Source organism: Magallana gigas, chromosome 5 (genome assembly GCF_963853765.1).
Source record: "Magallana gigas chromosome 5, xbMagGiga1.1, whole genome shotgun sequence".
In the NCBI taxonomy this organism is placed as follows: domain Eukaryota; kingdom Metazoa; phylum Mollusca; class Bivalvia; order Ostreida; family Ostreidae; genus Magallana; species Magallana gigas.
This window is the reverse complement of record NC_088857.1, coordinates 12,946,120-12,970,886: the sequence shown is the minus strand read 5'-3', so window position 1 is coordinate 12,970,886 and position 24,767 is coordinate 12,946,120. Positions and strand designations below refer to the sequence as shown.

General features: G+C 32.7%; 1 protein-coding gene across 3 annotated transcripts; it reads right to left on the bottom strand.

Moving 5' to 3' along the window:
* Window positions 1-716: 716 nt before the first annotated feature.
* LOC136275451 (antiviral innate immune response receptor RIG-I-like) lies at window positions 717-20,513 on the bottom strand. Of its 3 annotated transcripts, none has more exons than XM_066084734.1 (17): window positions 20,402-20,513; window positions 15,965-16,164; window positions 14,214-14,348; window positions 13,783-14,124; window positions 13,629-13,694; window positions 9,618-9,899; window positions 9,372-9,529; window positions 8,891-9,072; window positions 7,186-7,381; window positions 6,548-6,710; window positions 5,956-6,051; window positions 4,408-4,556; window positions 4,172-4,310; window positions 3,748-3,993; window positions 3,156-3,323; window positions 2,571-2,832; window positions 717-1,929 (listed from the first exon to the last, which is right to left on the bottom strand). In XM_066084734.1, exons 2-17 carry the CDS (start codon window positions 16,137-16,139, stop codon window positions 1,542-1,544), a joined length of 3,147 nt encoding a protein of 1,048 aa, XP_065940806.1. In that variant the 5' UTR covers window positions 16,140-16,164; window positions 20,402-20,513; the 3' UTR covers window positions 717-1,541. The 3 variants fall into 3 exon arrangements, with proteins under 3 accessions (XP_065940806.1, XP_065940807.1, XP_065940808.1); XM_066084735.1 differs by having other exon boundaries at window positions 14,214-14,345; XM_066084736.1 differs by lacking the exon at window positions 15,965-16,164 and having other exon boundaries at window positions 20,402-20,500.
* Between the last annotated feature and the right edge of the window lie 4,254 nt (window positions 20,514-24,767).

Below are 24,767 nucleotides of genomic sequence, written 5' to 3'. Positions count from 1 at the left end.
GGATGTTTCACAACAACCATATGACGCAAATACAACGAACATCGCACGTTGCGAGCAGCAACCTGTCTCCAATTAAAACCGTATGTGACACCTATGACTAGCACATCAAACATTCGTATTTCTTTGAGTACTATTTCTTGCCTTACGATCGACCACGGGAGCCAGGTCTGACAAAACCTGTAGCAAACGCATGGTCACCGAACATGCACGACCATTTGTGACTGAGGCTTTATGTAGATCATCACACTGAAAAAGTTTGGGTCGGCTTTCCAACATTGCAAAAACGAGTTAAAAACGACATATATATATATAGAGAGAGAGAGAGAGCGAGAAGGAGAGAGAGCTTTAATGAATTACATAATTTGTTCAGAAATCTGTAAAAAATTTACCGATACCGTAAATATCAACCCTTTGATAAAAATAAAACTATAAAATTAAATCCAAAACTATCAAATTTTGATTGATCAATTATTCTGATTTTCATATTTTGGTACCTATTTCTTTTTAATTTTGCAATTTTGCAATTTTTCTCAAATTGTTTTTATTAACATGTTGCATTAAGAAATGCATACTTGGTTTTTAGATCTATGTAATCTTAACTTTCAAAAAGACATTATCCTGCAATGATCTGTACATAATACATGTATATAGTTGTATACAATTATTTGCACAAAAAAGGTGTATGCCCTAAAAGTTAATATATAACTGAACTGAATATTCTATATTTTCTTTATATTTATTGTAGAATTTGTGGCAAACTTTTAAAACAACAGATAGTCTACCGTTTAATTTCCAAAAAGAACAATACAGTATAGATGCAATATAAATACATGCACACGTTAAAACAAGAAACGGATCTATTACACGTATACAATGTAATACCATCACAATATTGTGCAAATCCGCACTGATTTCTTATCTATCACATAAAGCAATTGATCTCAGGTTTCATGGCACAACAGTCTATTTAGCATTATGATTTGACACTAAGCTCACACTGATAACCATCATGCGATGTAGTTTCAAATAAATATATGATGCCACATAAAAAGCTCACATTTCTTATTCGTTTAGATATCTTATAAAAAAGAAAGTGTTAGAGCTATCAGAGTTCCATACTTAACTGGCATGACAAACAGACGCTGGTCAGTCAAAATCTACAAGTTTCCCCGACACAGAAATCCTCTCCAAGTCCTTTTCTAACAAAGGACTTACCGTGAAATAATTTTCTTCCACCTTTTTTCAGCAATTGACAAACATATTTCATGGCACAACAGTTTAACATTATTATTTGACACACAAAAATTTGAGATACATCTTTCATATGAATATATAATGCCACATAATAAGCTCACATTCATCTATTCAAGCTAACATCCGTGCCAACGAGAGATATTAATATAAGTTGTAGAACTTGCTTATCAATCGTTGTAAAATAAATAAAGTTCAGTTTTTTTATTCAAGTTTAAGTAACCTTTTCCCCAGAAAGTGCTTAGAGCCATCAGAGTTCCATACTTTTTGGTATAACGATCAAACGCTGGTCAGTCTATTTCCACAAGTTTCCCAGACTCGGAAATCTTCTCCAAGTCCTCATCAGAAAGAGGACTGACCGTGAAATACTTTTCTTCCACCATCTTCCACAGTTTAAGGTGATCTCCCTTTTTCATATCATCTTCGATTTTAATGGCTTTGACATGCAGCAAAGGGAAATAAATCTCTTGATAAAAAGCGATGTTCCCAAGGTTGACATGACATTTTTTGCACATTATCTTTCCCACGCCTACTTTGATATCTTTATCCTCGTATGTAATTTTGTCGCTCGTTTTGAAGAAAACATGATCTTTGAAATCCTGGCTGATACAAGCGTATTGGGATTTTATTTTCTTCAGTTCACTAGAGAGGCACAGATACTCGTTACATTTCAAGCATCTGAAAAAATAAAATAATGAAGCATGAAAGTTACTGGTATAAATGTCATTTACTTCAGGATTTTTTTTCTACATCGCTCAGTAAACAATGCACAGATATTTTGATAGGTTTTAAGTACGCGTATTTACTCATTTATGTTTACAGACAATCGTGTGAATAAATTTCATCTTTCAATTTTATTATATAATGTGTAGAAAAAAGTTCAAAATGAGTTAATCCTCGGCATTTAATTTCCAAGTAAACGGTATTCTAGATGGATTTTACTGTCATGAAAATGTCACTGCAGCTATCAATTAATAACCCCAAAAATATTATTTTGGATACTGAATGGGGATTAGTGATTCTAAAAAGAGTTAAAGGTTGAGGCATACAGGTAAATGTTTGAAGCATATTGTATAGAGTACATTTGGAACCAAAGTAATCTGCACACTTAAAAATTACACACTTATGACATAACTGAACAACTAACCAACTTAAAAAAATTGACTTGTTTACTTTTAATGATATTTTCATTCAAATACTCTCTGCTGTCAGATCAAAACAATATACATGTATGTTTGTTTTGTTACAATTTTTTAATGAAAATAAGTCAACATGAGAGAAAAGAAAAGAAAGACAAATATTTTAAATTAGAAAGGTACTTTAAAACATATTGTCTTTCAAGAGCCTCTCTCGAGCTTTCGTTGTGGAGCAAAGCATCACGTTGTCGTTTTGCCAAACGTTGCAACTCTCGTTTCTCCATTTGGTAGTTTTCAGGATTGACCTGAATTTCTTGTTGAACCAAAATCATTGCCTCTTCCTTCATTTCTTTTAAAGAATTCATCCATTCTCTTTCTGCAACGGCTTGTTCGTCTGATGCCAGAACAAAGAACCTGCTATGTTCTGCACTTCCCCTACCTTTATCTAAGTGTAATAAGAGAAAAGGGTAAATATTTTACGGAGAGAAACAGTATGTTCACTGTACTACAATATTTATTGATATATGTATATATTTTTTTTGATTTTACGAATTACCACATTAATTGACTGTTTTAAAGTAAAATAATTTAAAGTTTTATAGTGAAATAATATTGTATATGTACATTGTACATACATGTAACTGACAACTGTATGAGATGATGTTCGATATTGCGAAAAGTGTCAATTTATTTCGTATTTGTTACTATATTAGACGTACGGCACTCGGCCCATCATAATACTTTGTTTGAAATCATCATTACAAGTACCTTTGGCTTGGATTTGTGATATTAAATACCCAGCATAGTCATATTTAACTACAAGATTGCATTCTTTGATATCCAAACGCTCTTCTGCTATGGTCGTGGCTACAATCACTTTAACGTCTCCTTTCATGAATAACTCAATCGTTGTCTGGTCTTTGTATTTGGCAGTTCCTGCAATAAAATCACAAGTGATTTGTTCAACTCAACTTGATAACACTTAAACTGAAGAAAAAAACCGTCAAAAAAAGCAATTTAGTCATTGAAATCTTTCCATAATGGAAATTAAAGTTATAATTTACTTTACTAACTAGTAGACTAGTAAAGTGCTATCTATCACACACTATGTGAAACCACTAACATATTATATGTAAGATTTAAAGTCTAACAACTCAAAACATGCAAAAAAAAGGGTCACTTAGATTAAACAAGACCTATGGTCTCTTAAAACTTTGATCGTTTATTGTCATTAAACTTTGACCCCATCAAGTCGGTTGACAAGCAAGTATAAGGCTCATAATCTTGGTTTATAACGTTATCAAGAAAATACCAAATTAAAAGATGCTAACAGACGAAAAGTCTTAACAAACGACCTTACCCCTTTCAGCCCCATCAGCCTGGGCCCCTGTGTATTTTCTGGCCTTTATGTGTTTCAATTCCTCTGTCTCTTTCATCCACGATACAATGATGTCAGCGATAACTCGTGTGCGGACGAAGACTATTCCTCTCATATTGCTTTCTTCTCGGTGTGTCTCAAGGATGATTTCCTTCAGCTTCAGAAGGAGGGGGTTTTCTTCGCATCTCTTATCGTCGACGGCACATATTTCTAAATTTGCTCTCGCATCTACAAAAAAGCAAATATTGATTTAAAAACTCCATATCAATTTGTGCGCATTCCTGCATATATACTCTATATTTCATGTCATTTTGACAAGATAAAAGCAAACAAAATAAATAGCTGAGGTCGTGGCCTTTATTCATAAGTTAAAGAAAAAACCTCAACTATGAAAGAAGCTACTCACTTTCAAAAAAAGCATTTGCACGCATTTCTATCTCTGTCTTTTTGCTTGATTTGAGGAGTTCCTCAATGTTTTGAGTGATAAAGCTAAAAGCATCCTTTGCTCTGGCATAGGAGTGTACAATCAACCCTTCATTATACGTCTGATAAATGATGGAGAAAATGCAATGATTAATAATGAAAACAGTAAAATAGACAATAAATTAGTTTGATAGATAGTTTTGAGGCTTATGCAACTACCTTAAGATATTTTCTGATTGTGTACAAGGATCGACTCAGGACGGAATCAGAAACCTTTGCAACAGATTTCAACAGACTAATCTCTAGCCATTGTGTATATTCCTCATTACCCTTAGAAAAGGGAGGATTCATATTTTCACCAAGTTCATCTAAAAAAGAAATAAAATGCTAAAAAAGAGACAAAGAAAGAGAGGGGAAATACTTTGATGACCTCAAAACATATTTTTGTTAGTTTAATATCACAGAAGATTATCATTTTTTTTAATTTTACAGCGAAAAATCCTTTCAAAACATTGTTGTTACATTTTAAACAGTGATCTATTATTTTCTAGTACATTAAGTCTGGTAGTTGACACTTATGCACAACAGATCTAAGTGACTGCCAAGACTTAAACTTGATAATTGTACATGTGTATTAGCATAAAACCAACCCTTTGACGTGTTGCATATATTTCTTATTTATTTTGTAGTGTTGCTTGTAGTGCTAGTATTTGCTTTAATTTTAAATTAATGTGAGTAATTGTTTTGTTCTGAAGAAGTGACATTTTTATGCCAATATCCATTGTTTATGTCGTTGAGCATTTAAATCCAGCGTGTTGTAACTTCCATTAGGATTTCTATTGAATCTACTCTGTCAGATCGAACACTTATGGATGCCTAATTATATTAGTTCTTTCTTACGCTTTTTATGTGTTTGGTTATGTGAGCGTATCTTTACTACTATATTAAAATAATAGACTCGAATTGTTGGGCTTTAATACCGAGAAATCGGAAGAGTATTGTCTTTTGTTTTATATATTTTAAACATCATTGGTACTTGAAGATTACCAATTTGTTTTTATTTTTTCTCAATCAAGCTTCGCCAACTAATAATCAACGAAAATTCCTTTAAAAAATCTGGAAATTATCTATTTTTTTTTGGATTTTACAATCTTGCACATGCGCATTACATTCACGCTAAATCACTGGAGGCTCTTTTAATTAGTTTATGTTTCCACAATATCACATTTGCATGGATAAACCCAGAAACGATATTACAAGTACGTATAAATTTTCATTGAAAATTTGTCTTATATTCTGTTCATCAAAGGAATACGAAAGATAACTTTAACTCAGTGCATTTAATATGAAATATCCCGAATGTCAACATGGTGTGTATATTCGAAGCGAGTAAAAAACGTTGGTGAAAAAGTGTTGCTGCAATGAATTTTTTTGATGAAAATTTGACTGTTATTTTCAAAGCAGCCTCATTATTTTTTTCCAAAATCGTTTCGGAGCGATTCTGCATTTTTTTGCTACATTACGGGTATATGGGAGGCATCTTAACTGTGGTGAAGGCCTGTTCCGAGACACAGTTAGATTATTCTAACTAAGCAGAGTGTAGTGAAATTAATAGCATTATTGTAGTCTTAAAGCTTGGTTATGTAAATGTTAACAATACAGTGTGTCGATGTATCTTTTTCGTAAATGCCCGATATCATATGTAATGTCAACCCGTGCACCCACGGGTCAAAATCTAGTTTGAGTTAAAGATACAAGTCGAAAAACCCTTTGCCAATTTCAGACACTCCTCAGTCTTTAGCATTAAGTCCTTGATGAGTGCTCCAAAGTCATCGATCCTTCTACTTGGTGTTTTCACAACAACTAAAAAATAAATAAAAAAGGAAAACAGTTATCTAGAGAATTCATTAAAAGGATAAAAGAGTATGATTCGTTTGACTAGCAATATTTAATTATAAAACAAAGGGAACAAGAACACGGGTACTAGTATGCGGAGCAATCACTCGCGATATGTAATAGTGAGGGGGAGATGCATTAGTAACTGAGAAGACGAAATTCTTTTGTGGAAAATCAGGGCATATATATATTATGCATATATTATACGTATACACTATGATCAGATTAAACACAACACAAGTATTTATCTTCTTTAAACCACTTTGACTTTGTAATATCTCTGAGGTGAACATCAAAATGCATGGTGAGGTGTACATCGAATCGAGAAATAATTACTTATTACTCATTCCTCTTATCTATCTATCTATCTATCTATCTATCTATCTATCTATCTATCTATCTATCTATCTATCTATCTATCTATCTATCTATCTATCTATCTATCTATAACACCAGAACTTACATTGATCCGTTGGGTTTATTTTCTCCGCCAATTCTGCAAAGTTTTCTTTTACAAACACCAATGCGTTTGCGTCCAGGTTAGCCATCAACGATTTTATATGACTTATAGCTTGTGTTGGGGATTTTGCCTTTCCAACCCTAATAGATGCCGTCAATCCAACAATCTGTTATGTTAAAATGTAATAATAAATAATTCACGTAACAAACTAATTTTTAAGATAAATAATCACACGAAATGTTAAGCATTTCATCCCAAATTAAATATTCAATTAAGACGAGATTCTCAGGGTCACCCCGCGCACCTTAATTATATTAATTTACTTTTTGAAAAATGCATTTATACATTTATAGGTAAGATCATTAATTACCTTATTCCTTAGCTGGATGAATTTTAAATACCAAAATTTACTGAGATTGCTTTCTGAATAAATCTAACTATCGTGGTTATCATGGCTTAACTGTCAATGGAAGTATTGCATTTGCATAATACATTTTTTGTATTTGTTGATTTTCTTCCTATTAAGAATATGCAAATACAAAATAAGTGTGTACATAAGCAAAACTAATTATATTGTTCATCATCTACAAAATTGCTATTACTGCTTGCTTCGCAGATACATAACATGTTATAAGTCGTACCTGTGGAAGATTTTTCCGTTCCTCTGAGTCTTCCAGCTTCTCTTCATGGTAAGGAATCATTGTTTTATTAAAGGAATGGACGCCATGACAATGGTTACATTCGTCAAAGATAATCAAAGAAAATGATTCAATTCGAAAATCTCCTTTAACCATTGCGTTGACTAGCGTTTGTGCTGTTATGACAAATATATCAAATCTGGAAGCAAAAATAATGTCGTGTTTTATAAATTTTTGTAGAAACCATTTGTTACATTTAGTGGCTTTATGAACACTCCAGACAAATTATTATTTAAATCAAATAATTATTTTTATGTGAGAGGCCATTTAAAGAGACAGTACGGCGCATCTTATAAAAGAACTGACTTGAATAATTTTCCGATCGGGTTCGGTATTTTTGTACTACTCATGAATATATAAACTTTCAGAAAATTAAAAAGATCTCCATGAAATAAATCTTATTATTTCATTAAAATTAATAATTACGTATAACCTAACATATATTTACATCGCAACGTGTTACGGGGTTCAGCCTTCTACACTATTACGCATGCGTATTTACTGTAAACTAAACACATGCACGGCTCGCGAAGATTCTCCTCTTTGTTGATAAAACATGTCTTTTCTACTTCTCCCAGGTAAATATTGTTCAAAATTTTTAAGATAACCACAGTTATTATTTCGTAAGCATGTATTTTTCGTGTTTATCATAGGAGTTGCTACAATCTAAATTCATTTTTGTAAATGAGGCCCCTTGAGGGGTTATTTGACATATTTATGTCTGTTCATTTTAAAATGAACGTAAATTGGTGAACCATTTATAAATTATCGAGTAAGTGAGGATGTGTTCCGTTTAGAGAGTCCTTCTAACCTCGTATACCATGATGACAGATATTGTAGTTTTCAGCACGTGTCAATTACTGTCAATCAAAGTCCACGTGGTACAAATAAACGATATAAGATTATTCATTTATTATATTTATTTATTATACGACCCTTAAATTTCCGGAAGCTCATAATTACGTTAATTAAGTATGTGAAAGAGATTTTTATGTATTTCAACTATTACAATCGATGTTATTTCTCATTTCCTAACAATACAATAGGTAAATCAGAAGTATTCACACATTTATTTTCAGCTGTACTGTCTCTTTAAGAAAATAAAAAAGCACAAAATTAAATGTAAGAATTTTAATTTTGTTTGTTGTTGTTGTTGCCACAGCCATATTTATTACATGAATAAGAATTAGTTTTTAAAAGATGTTTCAAAGTTATTAAGTTTTATTCTAGTCTTTAAGTAAATAAAATTTTAAAAAGATTTTTTATGGATTTCAACAATCTATAGTTTTCTTTGAAAAAGTTTTTCTACAAAATGAAAACTTTTTCCCCTTTTAAATTTCTATTCATGATGTTAAGTTTTTGTCAACTCTGCAATTATTACAAAATCAAAGCACAATTTTATAAGATTGGAAATTTTTGAATAGCCAAAAAAAAAAAAATAATAATAAAAATAAATAAATAAAAAATAAAATGAAATAAAATAACAAACAATTAAGGTATTTTTTAAAAATTGAATTTTGAGTATTTTCTCAGTATCTTCTGTTTTTATCTCTTCTATTAAGTTTGAACAAATGCAAAAAATGCTCTGTCAAAAGAGACAGACAGACAGACGAGAGAAAGAGAGACAGACAGACAGACAATAACCTACTGTGGAAGGAGAACCGTAAGTTCTGTTAAATCCTCGTCACACATAGTGTCTCCTGATATAACCTTCAGTCTACACGTTACAAAACGTTTGATTGTCTCTGACTGTTCTTTGGCCAATTTATTTTTGTCTACCACAAATGCAATTTTTTTTATTTTCTGGCGTGTGTCAACTTCGAGGTGGTGCTAAAAAGTGTTAAAAAGTCTTTGTACTCATGAATTTACTATTTATTGACATTGTACAGAAAATAATATCATGATAACGCAGAACACTGCTCGCCATTTTTTCCCATTGGCTTACTTTATTATCTGCTTTTGACTATTCTGGTCCATTGTTAAATATATAACTCAACTTGAAACAACCAAACTAGATAGCTTATATGCAGAAAACACACTTAGTGTAAGCTTTCAACATCAGACGTCTAAGCATACATGTGGTTTTTAAAAACGATTCAAATAAATGAGTAAGATATATTATCTAATACCTTGATTATTTTGACAGCTACGATTGTCTTTTCGCTTCCTGTTGGGGCTATTATAATACAATTTTGACCTCGCTGAGCTGGCAAAGCTAATTCGTTCTGGTACAGTCTTTCCTCAATTACCTCAGAAATCATCTCCTCGTTGTCTGCAGGCATCTGTCCTAAATATAGATTTTTAACCCCAACATATGACATTGGTGAACATTGTAAAATTCAACAAAATTTTAAAATAAACTCTTCATAACATACTGTTTTCTTCCACTGACAACGTTGATGCAGTTTGTTGTGTTTTTTTAAATTCAGTTTCGTCTTCATTTTTTTCGTTGGATTTTACTGCTAATTTTGCAAACGTAATTTCTGCATCATGGATATCTTGAATAGAATTCTTGTCGCCCTGAACTGGGTTGAGAATATCAGTCTGTGAATCTCCAGATAGAAGACTAGTGCAGCTTAGTGGCGGAGCAGATAGTAGTTCTATCTCATTGGAACATTGTACAGGTGTTGATAATTTTGAAACCTTTACATCCACATCTATTATATATATATATATATATATATATATATATATATATATATATATATATATATATATATATATATATATAAAGAAACCATATTAAGTGCTTCTTACAACAAATAATTAATCGGGTAAATTGTAAGCTAAAAAAGTCATAAGGTTATTTATAGTAGTAACAGGTATCCATATAAAGAAACAGAAATCGAGTCAATTGTTTTCGTATATATTGAACATTTCGTAAAAGAATATTATTTATAACAAAACTAAAATAAATAAAACCCACTAGGAAATTATTCCTTATTGTTACTTTTTTGGAACTGACATTTCTTACACACCAATCGATACCAGAACAATACGAGTAGTCCTATTATCAATCATCGCACATATTGTACTGTTGGTAGTCGAACTTTCAAACCAATTCAAAGAAAATGGTTTCAGTATAAAAACAAATTTAATCTCGTTACTCTAATTACAAAGTAAAAAAACTAACATATCAAGAATCAAATAGCTTAGAAGGTCCAGTCACCAAAACAGAAGTTTGAAAAACTCTAAAGCAAATGGAATTTGATAAAAGCCCAGGAGCAGATGGATTTACTGTAGAATTCTTCAAATTTTTCTGGGCAGAGTTAGGTGAATATATAACAAGATCAAAAAATGTTTCTTACAATAAAGGAGAATTTACAAATGCACAAAAATAAGGGATGATAACTAGTATACCAAAACCTGATAAAAAAGGCAACTTGTTAAGAACTGGAGACATATTGCATTCCTCTCAGTAATACTATTCCAGGCCTATCGATGTTAATGCATTAAAAAAGCAATTGATACAGTTTCATGGGACTTTATATTCCAAATTTAACCTTAACTTTGGAGTTTCAATAAAAAAGTGAATCAATTGTTTTTATCAGAATATATCATCTTGTGTTAATCAAAATGGTATACTTTCCCAGTATTTTAACCCTCAGAGAGGCTGTAGGCAAGGAGACCAAGTATCTCCATACTTATTTATTCTCTGCGCGGAAAATTTAGGTATTTTAATCCGAAACAATAGAGATATTAGAGGAATTGAGATTGACGCCGAAGAATATAAGATATCACAATATGCTGATGATACATCCTTGATATCATATGGGTCAGCATCATCTCTAGATGGTGTACAAACTTTGGACTATTTCGCAGAAATATCAGGATTAAAAACTAATTTCAGTAAAAACAAATCTGATATGGATAGGTAGCGAAAAATTCTCAAAAAATTATATCACCACACAAGATGGAAATTCAATTGGGAAGAAACAAAGTTCGATTGACTTGGAATAAATTTTTTTGTTAACCTAGATGAAATGATAGATCTAAATTATATCAACAAGATGTAAAAAATATTAAAGTTAATAAAACAATGGAAAAATAAAAAGCTTACCCCTCTTGGAAAACTATCAATCATTAAAACCCTTTTTATTCCAAAGATGAATCATATTTGATATTAACTTTAACAAATTCCCCAAGCTACTATATAAAAAAGTTTGAGAATAAACTGTATGAATTTCTGTGGGATGGTGAACAGAACAACATTTTCAAAAAAGCTGCAGTTATACAAGATCATAAAGATGGTGGTCTAAAAATGATAGAATATTCAGATTTTATAATTGCTCTCAAGACGACTAATATCATGCACGGATTCAAAATGGAAGAAGTTATTTGAATCTGATTTAAATGCTACTATACCAGAACTTATGAATTTTGGAATACACTTTGTCAAAATTCTAAAAGATAGAACAAGAAATAAATTCTGGAAGGATGTCTTTCAAAGCTGGATACTGGTTTATTCGGCAAATATTTCAAAACAATGTAAAAACATATCAAGCGACCACTTATGGTATAATCCGGATATTGTAATTGATAAAGAAACTCTCTTTTTAAAATATTATTTTGATAATGGGATAAGATATCTATTAGTGACATATGTAATGCAGATGGTAGTTACCTTTCTTTTTACGATTTTAACACTTTTTTCAATGCAAAATCAAATTTTCATTAATATTTAGGACTTATTTCAGCAATTAGAAGTTATCAAAAGAAGTATGGCAGATTTATAAGAAAGGACTATTTTTTAAGATACCCAAATACAAAAATAATCATTATGTACTCAAACAACGGCTATAAGGAAATGTATAATGCACTCATCTAAAAAAAGAAAGAGTTACCCACATCTGAAAAAATGGGAAGAAAGGGGATACTACAAGAAAAGAAAGGAACCTTATTTATAATTTGCCGTTTAAATGTACTCAAGAAACTAGGTTACAATGGCTTCAAACCCAGTTACTTCACAGAATTTCTGCGATAAATAAATACTTATGTAATTGCAATTTAATCAACTCTGCTTCGTGCTCTTTATGTGGACAGTTTAAATTTAGTTTCTCTAAACAATTAAACATAAAGACACTGAAATATATCATTATTGACAGAGTCTATGTTGAAAAATAAAAACTGCAAATACCAAGAGAACAATATAACTATTGGTCTAACATCTTCCAAAAGCCTTATCATAGATAATTGCTTTCATCTACTTTTATTTTTGTACCAACCCCCTACCCTAATGCTTTTTTCTATTCTTTCCATACTTCCCATGGGTGAATTGAATCAAAATCAAATGCTGGTAAATCCTGATTTAAGGAGACACACCTTGTTATGTTTGTGTATTATGTTTGTGTCTATGCAAATACACATGCTCTTCATGTATGTATAAGTATGTACAAAAATATAAGAACAAGATTAATTTATAATAAGTCAGTGAATTTCCTTTTTGATATTATGACCAAATCACCCAATTTCTACCCCTCTCTCATCGCCTCGCTCCAATTATAAACCCCCAAATATATCAACTCTCATGACAATAATAAAATTATAGCGCTGATAATGTGCACTTGTATATATACATACATGTATATATATAATCATATCATATTAGAGAATTCTATTGATCAAATATGTTAAAGTTTATATGTCTTATATCACTTGTATCTGTTCTTTCTCTTGTGAAAGTTGTATTCAATTAATAAAAATTAAATATCGTACGTAAAAATTTCACGTGCACTTTGTATTTATTTTCTTCCAGAAGATACGTATGCCTCAATCTTTTGCCTCTGAAATCATTAATTAAACCTTTACCCTTAAATCATTATCATAATCGTAGAGCCCACATTGAGCTATTAAAAGTTTGAAAATTTACATAAATACACATAGCTAACATAATGCTCATAAAATAAAATTCATTTTACTAAAAATATCATCGAATGGATAAATGCAATCGTACAAGTGAGTAAATTTGCTCACGTGTTACCTTCTACGGATATTTAACATTTTGAACATAAGGTCAGCTACTAATATGATAACAACAAAAATTACAGTAGATAGATAGATGAATGAAACGATAAAAAAAATCATGTGCAACTCCTCACATTCCGGAGAAATAATACCGCAAGTACAAAACTTTGCCACGAATTTTGTTACATTACAAAGATTTTTAAAACCTTCGATGATGATTTTTTAATCAATTCATTTTAACAAAGCTTTCAAATCAGAGTATGAAAATTAAACACCAATATGAATTTATGATCCAATAAGCTATCATCGTTTAATAAGATAAAACAAATTGATTTATCTTTGTTATATTTTGCTTCTTACATTACGATACTTAGCGGGGAGTTACGACGAATAATTAATGATGTCAAATTGTTTTACATTACCTTCAACACTGGTTGATGTAGTAGCAAGATCAGGTGTAATTTTCAATGTTTGTCCTTTATTCCATTCTAAAATTTTCAAATTTAATTTGCAATTAATTAATTCAAACGTTGAAAGCATATGTCAGATAAGAAAAACAAACGAATTTTCACCTACCTAAAGCAAACTCCGGGTCCATTTTCTCAACAAGATGTTTATATTTATTTTGACACAACACTTTTAAGAATGAAGTGTACCAGTTTTCAGATTTCCTCCAGATTCTGTCCAAGAGAACAATCATTCCAGCCATACGACCTTTGTTTCTCATTTCAGCCTTGATGTGCTCGGTGTCTGATTGTTCGATAATATTTTCTTGGCTTTCCAACAAATGCAGTAAATCGGTTGGATTTATTTTTTCCACTAGATCGATTTTTAGAGGTGACAGAAGATTTTTATACTTTTTGTATACATCTCTGTTGACCTCCTCACCTCTTAAAGCTTTTGCAACATACTGGTAGCCTAGTATTATGTAAAAATAGAATTATGATACTTTTCAAATATTTCTTTGAAATTGAATTATTATAGATTTTACAACATGCAATATATACCTTTTTTCTCTAAGATTTCAACAAATCGTGTCCACTTATCATTTACACTACTCCCTTCAAGTACAGATAAGAGAACTTTCATTGCCTTCGTTGAAGCTTTTGTTTCCACAGTCTTCATGATTTCTTCTCGTTCTTCTTTTTTTAGTTAAAAAAATATATTGATTTAATTTCAAATCTTTGGCATTTCATTTTCAAAACTAGGTTCCAATGATACATACATTTTCCATAATAGTTAATTGTTCTACTGGAATATAATAGGTGGTTTTCTAACATAAATTAGTATTTTAAAAGAAGTGAAATTCCCCTGGGGATGCATAAATGGCTTAAAATAATTATTTTTGTATCATAATTCTTATAATTCTTAAAATAAATAAGTGCATAAAAAAGTTCATCTTGACATAAGCAGAAATATTTCTTATGTTAAGGGGTGAAGATCATAACAGTTTTAAAGATATTTGAACAATTAGAAAAGTGGTGGTGAAATGCATCTTGACATGAGCAGCAAAATACCTTGTTAAAATAGTTTACCAATATAAAAAATAATAATGAGAGGATGGGCGGGAATGACCCCCAAGACAGGTGTATAACACAATATTTAATAATCTTACAATGAACAGTTATATCTAAAATACAGCAGTGAAAATCCCAAATGCTTTTCAAATATTTAAACGAATAGAAAATGACGGAATGGATTCCTGGACAATCGATTTCAAGATATTTTACTATTATTAAATCATATTGTGAGGGATGAGAATGACCCAGTGCACTTGGAGTGGAAGTGACAGTACACCTAGTGAAGCAAGTTGAACAAAAGAGTGTATATTTCATCTAATTGTAACTTTTTTCTTTGAATCACCTGGCACTGACTTATTGGCATTACAATGTAAAGCACAATTTCAGCTAAATGCTGTTATGGCATTCAAAAGCATTGTGAGGGTATTTTTGTACTGCTATTTCATTTCAGTATCAATATCAGTAAATGGTTCGATTTTGAAAATGAATACTTTGATTTATAGAAAAGTAATTGTGGTATTTTCTTAAAATACATGCGGGTAAACTGGAGATTGGTAACGCACTTTGAAAAAATTATGCACTTTGAAAATTTTTTCAATGACGATATTTTGTTTATTCTATTCTTGAAAAAAAAATAATCAAAAATAAGTCAGAGCAAAGATTTTTTTTTAATTGATAAAATGCTACGTATATCTTTGTTGTTACACATGTAATATAATGGTTTTGAGATTTGTAGAATGAATACATTATCCGCGCTATTAGTAATTATTTTTACTAAAATTGTCACTTCAATATTGAAAGGAAAGGAAAATGTAAGTTATAGAACTTGTGTTCAATCCCATAGTAATTAATTACAATAAAATAAGCTCGAACCAATAAACATTTTTGCCTCTCTTTTTTAAGCAGAAATAAATGAAAATCAATAAAATTTAAGAAAATATGAGAAGGAAAATGGAACTCCGTCTTATACATCTAATAAAGCTTATTTTGCACAGTTTCATGATATTGTAACCTTGACTATTTTCAAATAATCTTAACAATAACGGTAATGTACCACTCTCATATTATAACCAGACAATGTTTGACCATTTGCGTGGACATGTGACAATATGTCTTAAAGTAATTAGTTTTGCAGCAAAGCCAATGATTTTGACTAAAAAACGGTTTATGTAATTTATTCTTTTTATTTATACATTATATGATTTAAAAACTAGCTGTATATAAAAATGACATAATACCTGTAAAAATGACGTCATCAAGGTAGTGCAGAATGTCGGTGACCTTCACACATCGGACAATAAGGGGTTTGTACAAATCTACTAGCTTTGGTGGCTCGGTGGAATCTAAACAGCACTTGATACTGTCCATGTAATACAGCGAGCTCTTGAGCTCTGAGGAGCAGTTTTCCCCCATCGTTATTCTAATATTATTGTTGTTTCTTTTGTAATAAAGATAAAAAAATATTAGAATTGTTTTAAAGACTTGCCTAAATAGAAAGTACCGGTTATCAGCGCACAATTTGCTACATATTGATGCAATCTTAAATTATAAACAAGTTGAAATACCTCGATATGGACAAAATCAATTTTATAAACCCTGTGAAAATAGTTTTAAATGATAACAATTTAAATTTACATCTATCTTATTTAAAAGAATGAACTTACACATCTTTTGTCATTTTCGTGAACAAGAGGCCTACAGGCCCTTACGGTCACCAGAGTACCATAACCCTTAGACTGACCTATCAGAGGGTATTGTTTTTGCAGTCTTAAATATATACTTTTATTTATAAAAGGAGGGGGAGAATGCATGAGTCTGAAAAATCTCGTATTATCCTCAGTCTAGCCATATTTCCAAATTTCTAGCCACTGTTGAAACTCTCTTGGTGTGTTTTATCCCATTGGAATGGAATGTCGGCTTAGAGAAGTTGTCTAAGAGGCGCGTCTATTTCACTCATATTTGGAATAAATTTGCAAAGGTATTGCACTGGCCCTAGAAATCTCCGCACAACATCCTTGTTTGTGTGTGCTGGCATGTTGCACACTGCTTTAATTTTCTCAGGATCGGGACTGATGTCTTCGGAACTGATGATATGTCCTATGTAAGGTACTGATGTCTTGCGAACAGTTGAGGTGCGGATTGAATTCGGTCGCTCTCTTGATTACTGCTTCAAGGATGTGCTCATGGTGTTTCCGATCCTGGCCTGCGATCAGAATATCATCCATGTTTGCGAATGCTCGCTCAATTCCTTCTAGCATTCGATCCATAATGCGTTGGTAAATCTCTGGGGCTGACTTTATGCCAAATGGGAGTCTAATTCAACGGAAACGACCAATTGAGGTGTTGAAAGTCGTAAGGTAAGAAGATTCGTTGTCAAGTTTAATTTGCATATAACAAGATTTGGCGTCAAGAACTGAAAGTAATTTTCCACCAGGAATAGAGGATAACACTTCCTCTACTGTCTTCGTGGGGTGGTGCTCTCTCTTAACGTTAAGATCTTTTGGGTCAATACAAATTCTCACTTTGTTGTTAAATAGGCTCACAACCATCGAGCTTACCAATTCGGTGGGTTCTTCAACGGGTACAATGTATCCATCCAATGCCATTTTTCTAGCTTTTCGATGATTTATGGTTTTAAAGATGCTAGCTGACGGCGCACTGAGTGAATCACATCTTTTGCATCTTCATTAATTTTAATGCTGTATTCTCCTGGAAGAGTTCCAGTGGTACGGATTAGATCTGGGAAGTCACTAACCTGTCTTAACTGCACCGAATCACATTCAACAGTGTCCACACGCATAATGACGTTAGGTTTTTCAGCTGTATAACCAGTTATGATGTTTTCCTGCGAAACGTTTACTACTTCAAACTTAGTTGTAATAGGTGTATCAGCAATATGACTAGTGAGTGGTAAGTCGACGCAGAATTCAGGACAAATTTTGTGATTTGTGAATGAACGCAGTATCTTCTGTGACTTCTATTCATTGCCGTGTAACTCTGCTTTCATGTACTGTGACTTGACGATTACGTTACATTTAGCTCCAGTGTCTATGCGGAATTCTAGAGGTATGTCATGAACATACAGTGTAACGAGCCATTTATCTGACTAACGAGTGTTTGATCTGTCATCACTGGTAGAAAGAATATCTATCATGGCATCTTCATCTTCATCACAGTCATCCGAATTGGCTAAGTCCTCTGGTTCCAATGAGTAAATCTAGGCCCGATTACGCTTCATACAGACTGATCTCCAATGGTTTGGTTTCTTAAAGCAGTTACACGTGGTACCGACTGCTGGACATTTGCTTTGGTTGGCATCAAATTCTCAACGTGTACAAGTGTTTCTTACTGCTTCATCTTACTGTCGTTTTTCGTTGTTTCAGACTTCTTTTTTACTCCAAATTTGAAAATTGGTATTTCGTTAGATCCTCGAATTAATTTTAGTTGTGATTGGGACATTTCATACTGGCGCCCTATATCTAGAGTTTTGGCAAGATTTAAGCCCTGTCCTTTTTCAAGTAGTCGTTCTTGCACTTTCTTATGCACCACTCCTGCGATATTTACATCAATTAAAATGGCATCGGTGTCAGCATACTCACAATCAATGAGGATTAAACGTAAGACTTTGACAAAGTTATCAAAGAATTTGCCTTCTTCTTGTTTACGCTGCATGACTTTTAATCGAGCGACCCTCTTGTTTTTTCTTGGTCTGACATGCACATCGAACTTGTCCAATATTTTCTTGGGATCATCTTCCTCACCTTCATCCCAATCGAATGTTTTATATATCTCACGACCTTGCTTTCCTATCCAAATACCTAACCATCCGGCTTTAATTGTCCTTTTTGTCTGCTTTACACAAAGGTCCTTTGAAAACGAAGTCCACCGCAGAAATTCGCTGTAGATTTCAGGGTGGGACCAGTCAATGGAGGGTTGATCGAATAAAAAGGACATGATGACTTAACTGACCGATGTTTGCTGACTCTTTTAGAGGTTTCTTACAGATGGACTTGGCTTAGTCCTCTTTTTGACACCATGTTGTGTTCGGATCCCGAAACCGATCAGTTAATAATCACATATATAACACCCAGGGGCTATGCATTTCTCAATTTTGGTAGAGGGCTTCATAATCATGCTGTCAGACCATGCTTTAATTTTCTGAATAATGTATGGTACATGTACAAGGGAAGAAGATTTTTAAGATTTAATACATGTTCTCTATATGGCCATATTGGCCTCGCCCTATGGCCTGAACCCCTAATCCAGGGCCATGAATCAGAGGTGCTTAAGGACAGGATTGACACCCCCCCCCCACCACTTCCACCACCCCCCCCCCCCAGTATATAGACTCCCGGGACTTTATATTCATTTTTCAAAAAATTGAATTATACTATTATGACATATTTCTAATCTAATTTATATACATTCATTGCAAAAAGTTACCTAAAACAAACATTTTTAAAAATATCAGACCCTCTACATATATAATACAAGAAGGTTGCTAACTTCGTCTGCCAGCTGATTGGCACTGCCGATGAATATTTGTTGAAATGTACTATCAAACTACATCTACAAGTAAAAACGGTGACATCATGTCATAGCCCGATAATTCCCTTCACTGAGTATCTGCATGCCATGCCCGTGTAAATACATTTATTGGGTAAATTTTGACAATTTTCACCGAAGAGAATCACCGAATCAACGGAGGTGAGGGATTATCGCAAGGAAGATAACTCCGCTCTTAAACAGAGAAGTTCCGAGTGTACACTAAAAGATGTTTACGAAATTGCATGGCAAACTCGAAAAAAATGACAATTCATTAGAAGTATGAATTCTTATTAAGCCGCAAAGAAGTTTTTTTTTATCGTCTTGGGTTCTGGAAAATCGAGAAGAAAGCACTCATACTGAGTGTATTACAATGGAAGACATAAAAGAGAAAATTAAAAAAGTTAATATTACGAGTTATCTTCCTTGCGATAAACCGATTCTAGATGGACGAAGTTAGCAACCTTCTGATATTATAAACACAGAGGGTCTGATTTTTGTTTTTAATGTTCGTTTTAGGTGAATTTGGGCAATGAATGAATAAAGTAGATTAGAAATATGTCATAAAAGGATATTTTAATTTTCTAAAAAGAGTAAGTTCCGGGGGTCTTTAAGCTTTATAACCGGCGGGGGGAGGGGGAAGGGTCGGTCCTGTCCTCAAGCACCTATGCCATGACTTTCATAATTTTGGTAAAGGGCTTAATGAACTACATAACCATGCATTTCATTTTTTTTCTGAAATGTATATGGGAGCAGAGAAGAATTTTTTAAAAGAATAAAAACAGTTTTACTTTATTGTCATATGGGCCCCGCCCGAACTCCTGGCTTCATGGACATCATAACCATGCATTTAGTTTTTTGTCACATGTGCAGGAGTAGAGAAGATTTAGGGTTGTTTTTTGCATATTTGACCCTGACCGTGAGGCCCCGGGGACGGTAAAGTCATGGACTTCACAATTTAGTTTCCTTTTATCATAGAGAGTCACGACGACTATGAAGACCCATAGCAATAGGTCACCTGAGATTTGAAGAAGAAAAATAACAGATTTTTATATCTAATAGATATTGTGAGTTCAAAAAAATGATATTTGACTGAGTATATACATGTAAAGAATGAAAGTTAAAATTACCTTGTTTACTTCGTGATGTTACTTTTAATGATCGTCAAGGCTTCCTAAAACGAAAACGAAAGAAGCGATTCCACGTAACAAGTAACATCAAGCTAAAAATAGAAAACGTTCTAATTTATTTTTAATACCAGGGAAACGTTAATCTAATTTTAGCTAAGACGTGATAACTTTTTTGAATAGTCCAGATTTTATTACCATAAATATAATTGTCATTTGGATTTTATTTTGTTGAAAGATGTTGATTCTTTCGAAACTTGACACATTATACTTTAATCCATATACCCAAAATACCTTTAGAAAATGCATAAATAAATATATATATATATATATATATATATATATATATATATATATATATATATATATATATATATATATATCCCTTCAACTATTAACTATTTTAAGAATCGATAGGACAACAAAGTAGTGCCCTAAGCAAAATAGTTCCTATACTTGCAGAGTGTATATACATTTATTGGGACATTTTAAATCAAAATGCTTGACACATGTCAGAAAAGAGGATTTGCAATTTTATAAGCAAGTGTCAAAATTGAATTATCATTTAAAGAAAAGAATTGAAATTGGTTGATGTACACCCTTTCCAAAAGTGTGTTATTCCCTACTTGTACTTTCATTGTGCAAATAGAAGTGGGTATTGGCAGTGTCCTCATTGGTGTAATGTTGTTTTTTCAAAAGATTAATATATAAGGTTTATTTGTCTCAATTTTTTTAACATAAAAAAAAGCGTATTTTTGTGAGCTCAGTTCAAACATTGACCATTTTTCTATGACTTAACTGCCAGGAAATATCCGTTACTAATCCACCTGTGGCTTGTAGATGCTTCGAAAGACATAAAAAGGAAAGGATCCTAATAAATTTAATTTTTTATGTGAAGTACATAAAATAGCTGCAAACCAGTATTAGGCTTTTGCTGCTACTTCCGATTAATTAAAATCTACTGTCAGCTAAAAGAAACGACCCGAATATGTTTTTTACAAAATCAAAAGGCATGTCATATAATCTAATCATAAACTAGTTCATATTTGATAGACAGAGACTAAAACTACAGGTTTGCTCAAATTTTATTCATTTAACTTACACCAAAACATTTAACAGTTTGATATTGATAAAATTTTCAAACAGAGATTGAAAAATAGTACCTCTATTGTATCGAACATTACAGAATTAAACAATTGTTATTTCAAAATTATAAACATATCTAAAAGGTTATCTTGCAAAGTATTTATGTTCATCCTAGAAATACAGTGACTGATACTAATCCCATTTTCAATTAATATCAATTAATATTGATACTAATATTGATACTCCCTCAGACCACCTTGAGTGATAAAGATCCGCAAACTCAAAAAACTTCGATTGCATCTCTTTAACAATTGTCACATCCGCTTATCTATTCAAATGAACGTTACTTCAAAGATATTTCCCAGCTTACAGTGGTCATCACCAATAAAATCTGTTCCTCACGACAAACTTTAAGGCAGTGTACCAACTCCACGCTTCTCATTCCTATATGTTCCACAGATTCAATAGACTAACTTAAGAAACAGTCTACTATTAGTAATATGCAGAACAACAGTTATGAAAGCAGAATGGTTGACGATTTGGTTCCACCAAATCAGGAAGCCTTATTCGCAATCCCAGACCTTGATCTGACGATCACCCTTCCAGATGGAAGTGATAATTCTTCAACTATAATTTCTGAAGGACTATGAGAAATCCGCAAAACACTTCTAAACCGCCAGACCCTGGCAAAGAGGAAAGAAAGTTTAGGCTATGGCATCCAGACAGGAAGATTTCCGACTTGGTTCCATACCCGGTCTGTGCGCTTAAAGCTATACACGCTATAATTTACGTCAATTTTGAATGACAGTGAAAACGCATGTGTTTGTATACTTATAAAAGTTATCCTTTATTTGTAAATTACAATGGCGAATTCCATCTCGTTACAAAGATATAGATTTTTAATTGTTTATTTCCTGCCAGGAAAATATACCTTTTCATGAATATTGATGAAGGAAGAGCGAAACCGACCTCATTGCGCATATCCGCGGAGAACTAGGTGGTCGTTATTGTTTGCCTAATTTTAAAATATCCAACTTGATTTTTATTATGCTTAACAGTTGTTAAGTTGAAATACATACATGTATAATGAGTAAAATACGGTTGTCATTCACGATACCCTTACTTCTGCATTAACACTTATAGGATCTATAAATAGCACATAGGGGAAAAACACAGGTCTACGTCATTTTTTTAAATTCATATCTACTCACAGGCTTGTATTTTTTTCTTTTGTTTGTACTCGTATATCGGACAAATTAATGCTTTACTGAAAATATTCTTTCCTTTGTGAAACTCTCACAATTATGAAGATGTTGACCCTTCAACAGTTATGGTATGATAGACTAAATTTAGCCGTCGATATCACGTGATAGATTGATATTCACGAGGACGCATTACTTTCCTGGCAGGAAAATAAATATTTTTTATTGTTTAATATTTGATATATTTGTTACGTGATTGAATTGAGCGTTATAATTAACAGCATAAAGGTAACTTTTATTAGTAATTAAACACATACATTTTCCCCTTTATTCAAAATTAACGCAAATTATAGCGTGTATAGCTTTAACTTGGACGGCGAAGGAAATGAGAAGTTTGAAAAATTCTGGCGAGACTTGGCCGAATCCCAGAATAAACAAACAGCCCAATTAGTCCTTGACTATGTGGAGGCCGAAATAAAAACCAAGGAAATGGAGAGTAACCTAATCCGAAATCAGACTCTCCAAGCAGTAAGGCGCCAGTCTGTCGATTTTGAAAGTGAAAAGCGTCGCTTTGACGAAAACATTACCAAAATCAACCAAGAACAGATATAGGAAATCCAGGAATTTAGAAGCAGGCTAGCAACAGCAACCCAATCTAACTCCCAAACCCGTGACCGGTATAAAAGACCACGCGGAAGACCCTTCCGTAGACCTGCACCACGCAGACAACAACTAAGAGGCAGGCCATATTGACACTTATAATGTTCTGACCAACAGGGTGTTCATATTAAAATTTCTGGAAGCACTTTACCCGAAATGAATATAGCGTTTTTGTGACAACGTGAAGCACAATACTGTGTGATTGGAACTGTTAAACCCTTATAATCAATAACATGTATAAAATTAATAACTAACTTTGTTAGTTTAAGATTATAATGTTACTGTATTGTTTACAGATCATGTGATACCAGAATATACCATTATACTTGCATTATTTGTTTTTATTCATTATCATTTGATTGTTAACACAAAGTTGTGTGTAGGTTATTTAGGTGCATTAGCCTCAGTTTCAAACGGGGTGTAGTTTGAAGCCACGTGTTGTCTTAACTGATATCTTCCCAAGGATTTTAACAAACCAGTTACTTTCCTCTAATACATCGACCAGTCGTTAAGTACAATCGATTTCAAACAGGTGGTAAAATTTCTCTTCTGGATGAAAAGTTTTACGCCTGTCATTGAACAATAGCATTGCAAAAGGTAACGCCCACCGATCCCGAGAAAGCAAAAATGATTGACTGTGTTCACCCACTGGAACGTACAAGAAACTGAAGACGTTTTCTAGTCCACTCGGTGTATAAAATTGAGAGGAAGCCAGAGTACCCGGAGAAAACCCACGTGTCCGAGTGGGCGACCACCATACCCTCTCACGTACAACCACTACTAATCACGGGGATCGTACTCGGATCGCAGCGGAGAGATGCGAATGCGCTTTCCACATTATTTCTTTTCCTTTGAGTCATTTTTAAATTAATGTGTAATTGCGCTTTCTTAATTTGTTGCTGATGAATAGATATGTCTCATTCAATTTGATCAAATTAAGAAACAAGAGGCCCATGGGCCACATCGCACACCTGAGGAACAATAGGTATGATAAAATCAGCTTAATGGAGTCATAATAAAACAATTTGGACAATGTACAATAATACATGTAGATCCTGTATAAATAAAATCCATTTTTTCCCCTGGATATTCTTATGTTTATTATCATTAGTCCCCTTTCTAACAGGATGATTTTATAGTCATATCACATGTTGAGTATTGCAGTCCTCAAAAAGATCCCTTACAATTGTTTATATATGGGATATTAAGCTACATCAAACTCTGAACCTTCTTGTGAGGCCAAAGAATTGTCCTGAATCCAAAGTCTTAACAATTATGATTTATGATGAATCATCTGGCTGATTAGTTTCTGAGAAAAAGATTTTCAAAGATTTACTCTATATATTCCTATGTAAAACTTTAACACCACCCCCCCCCCGAATGTGGGCTCACCCTACCCCCAGGGATCATGTTTTCACAAC

Bases quoted from the DNA above. Each gene is read 5' to 3' on its own strand.
- LOC136275451 (XM_066084734.1), bottom strand. From the start codon at position 16,139: ATGGGGGAAAACTGCTCCTCAGAGCTCAAGAGCTCGCTGTATTACATG. The intron at 9,073-9,371 runs GTATTAGATAAT...AACACTTTTTAG, and splicing joins TAGCTGTCAAAATAATCAAG to CACCACCTCGAAGTTGACAC. The intron at 4,557-5,955 runs GTTTTTCGACTT...TTTCTTTTTTAG, and splicing joins GTGTCTGAAATTGGCAAAGG to ATGAACTTGGTGAAAATATG.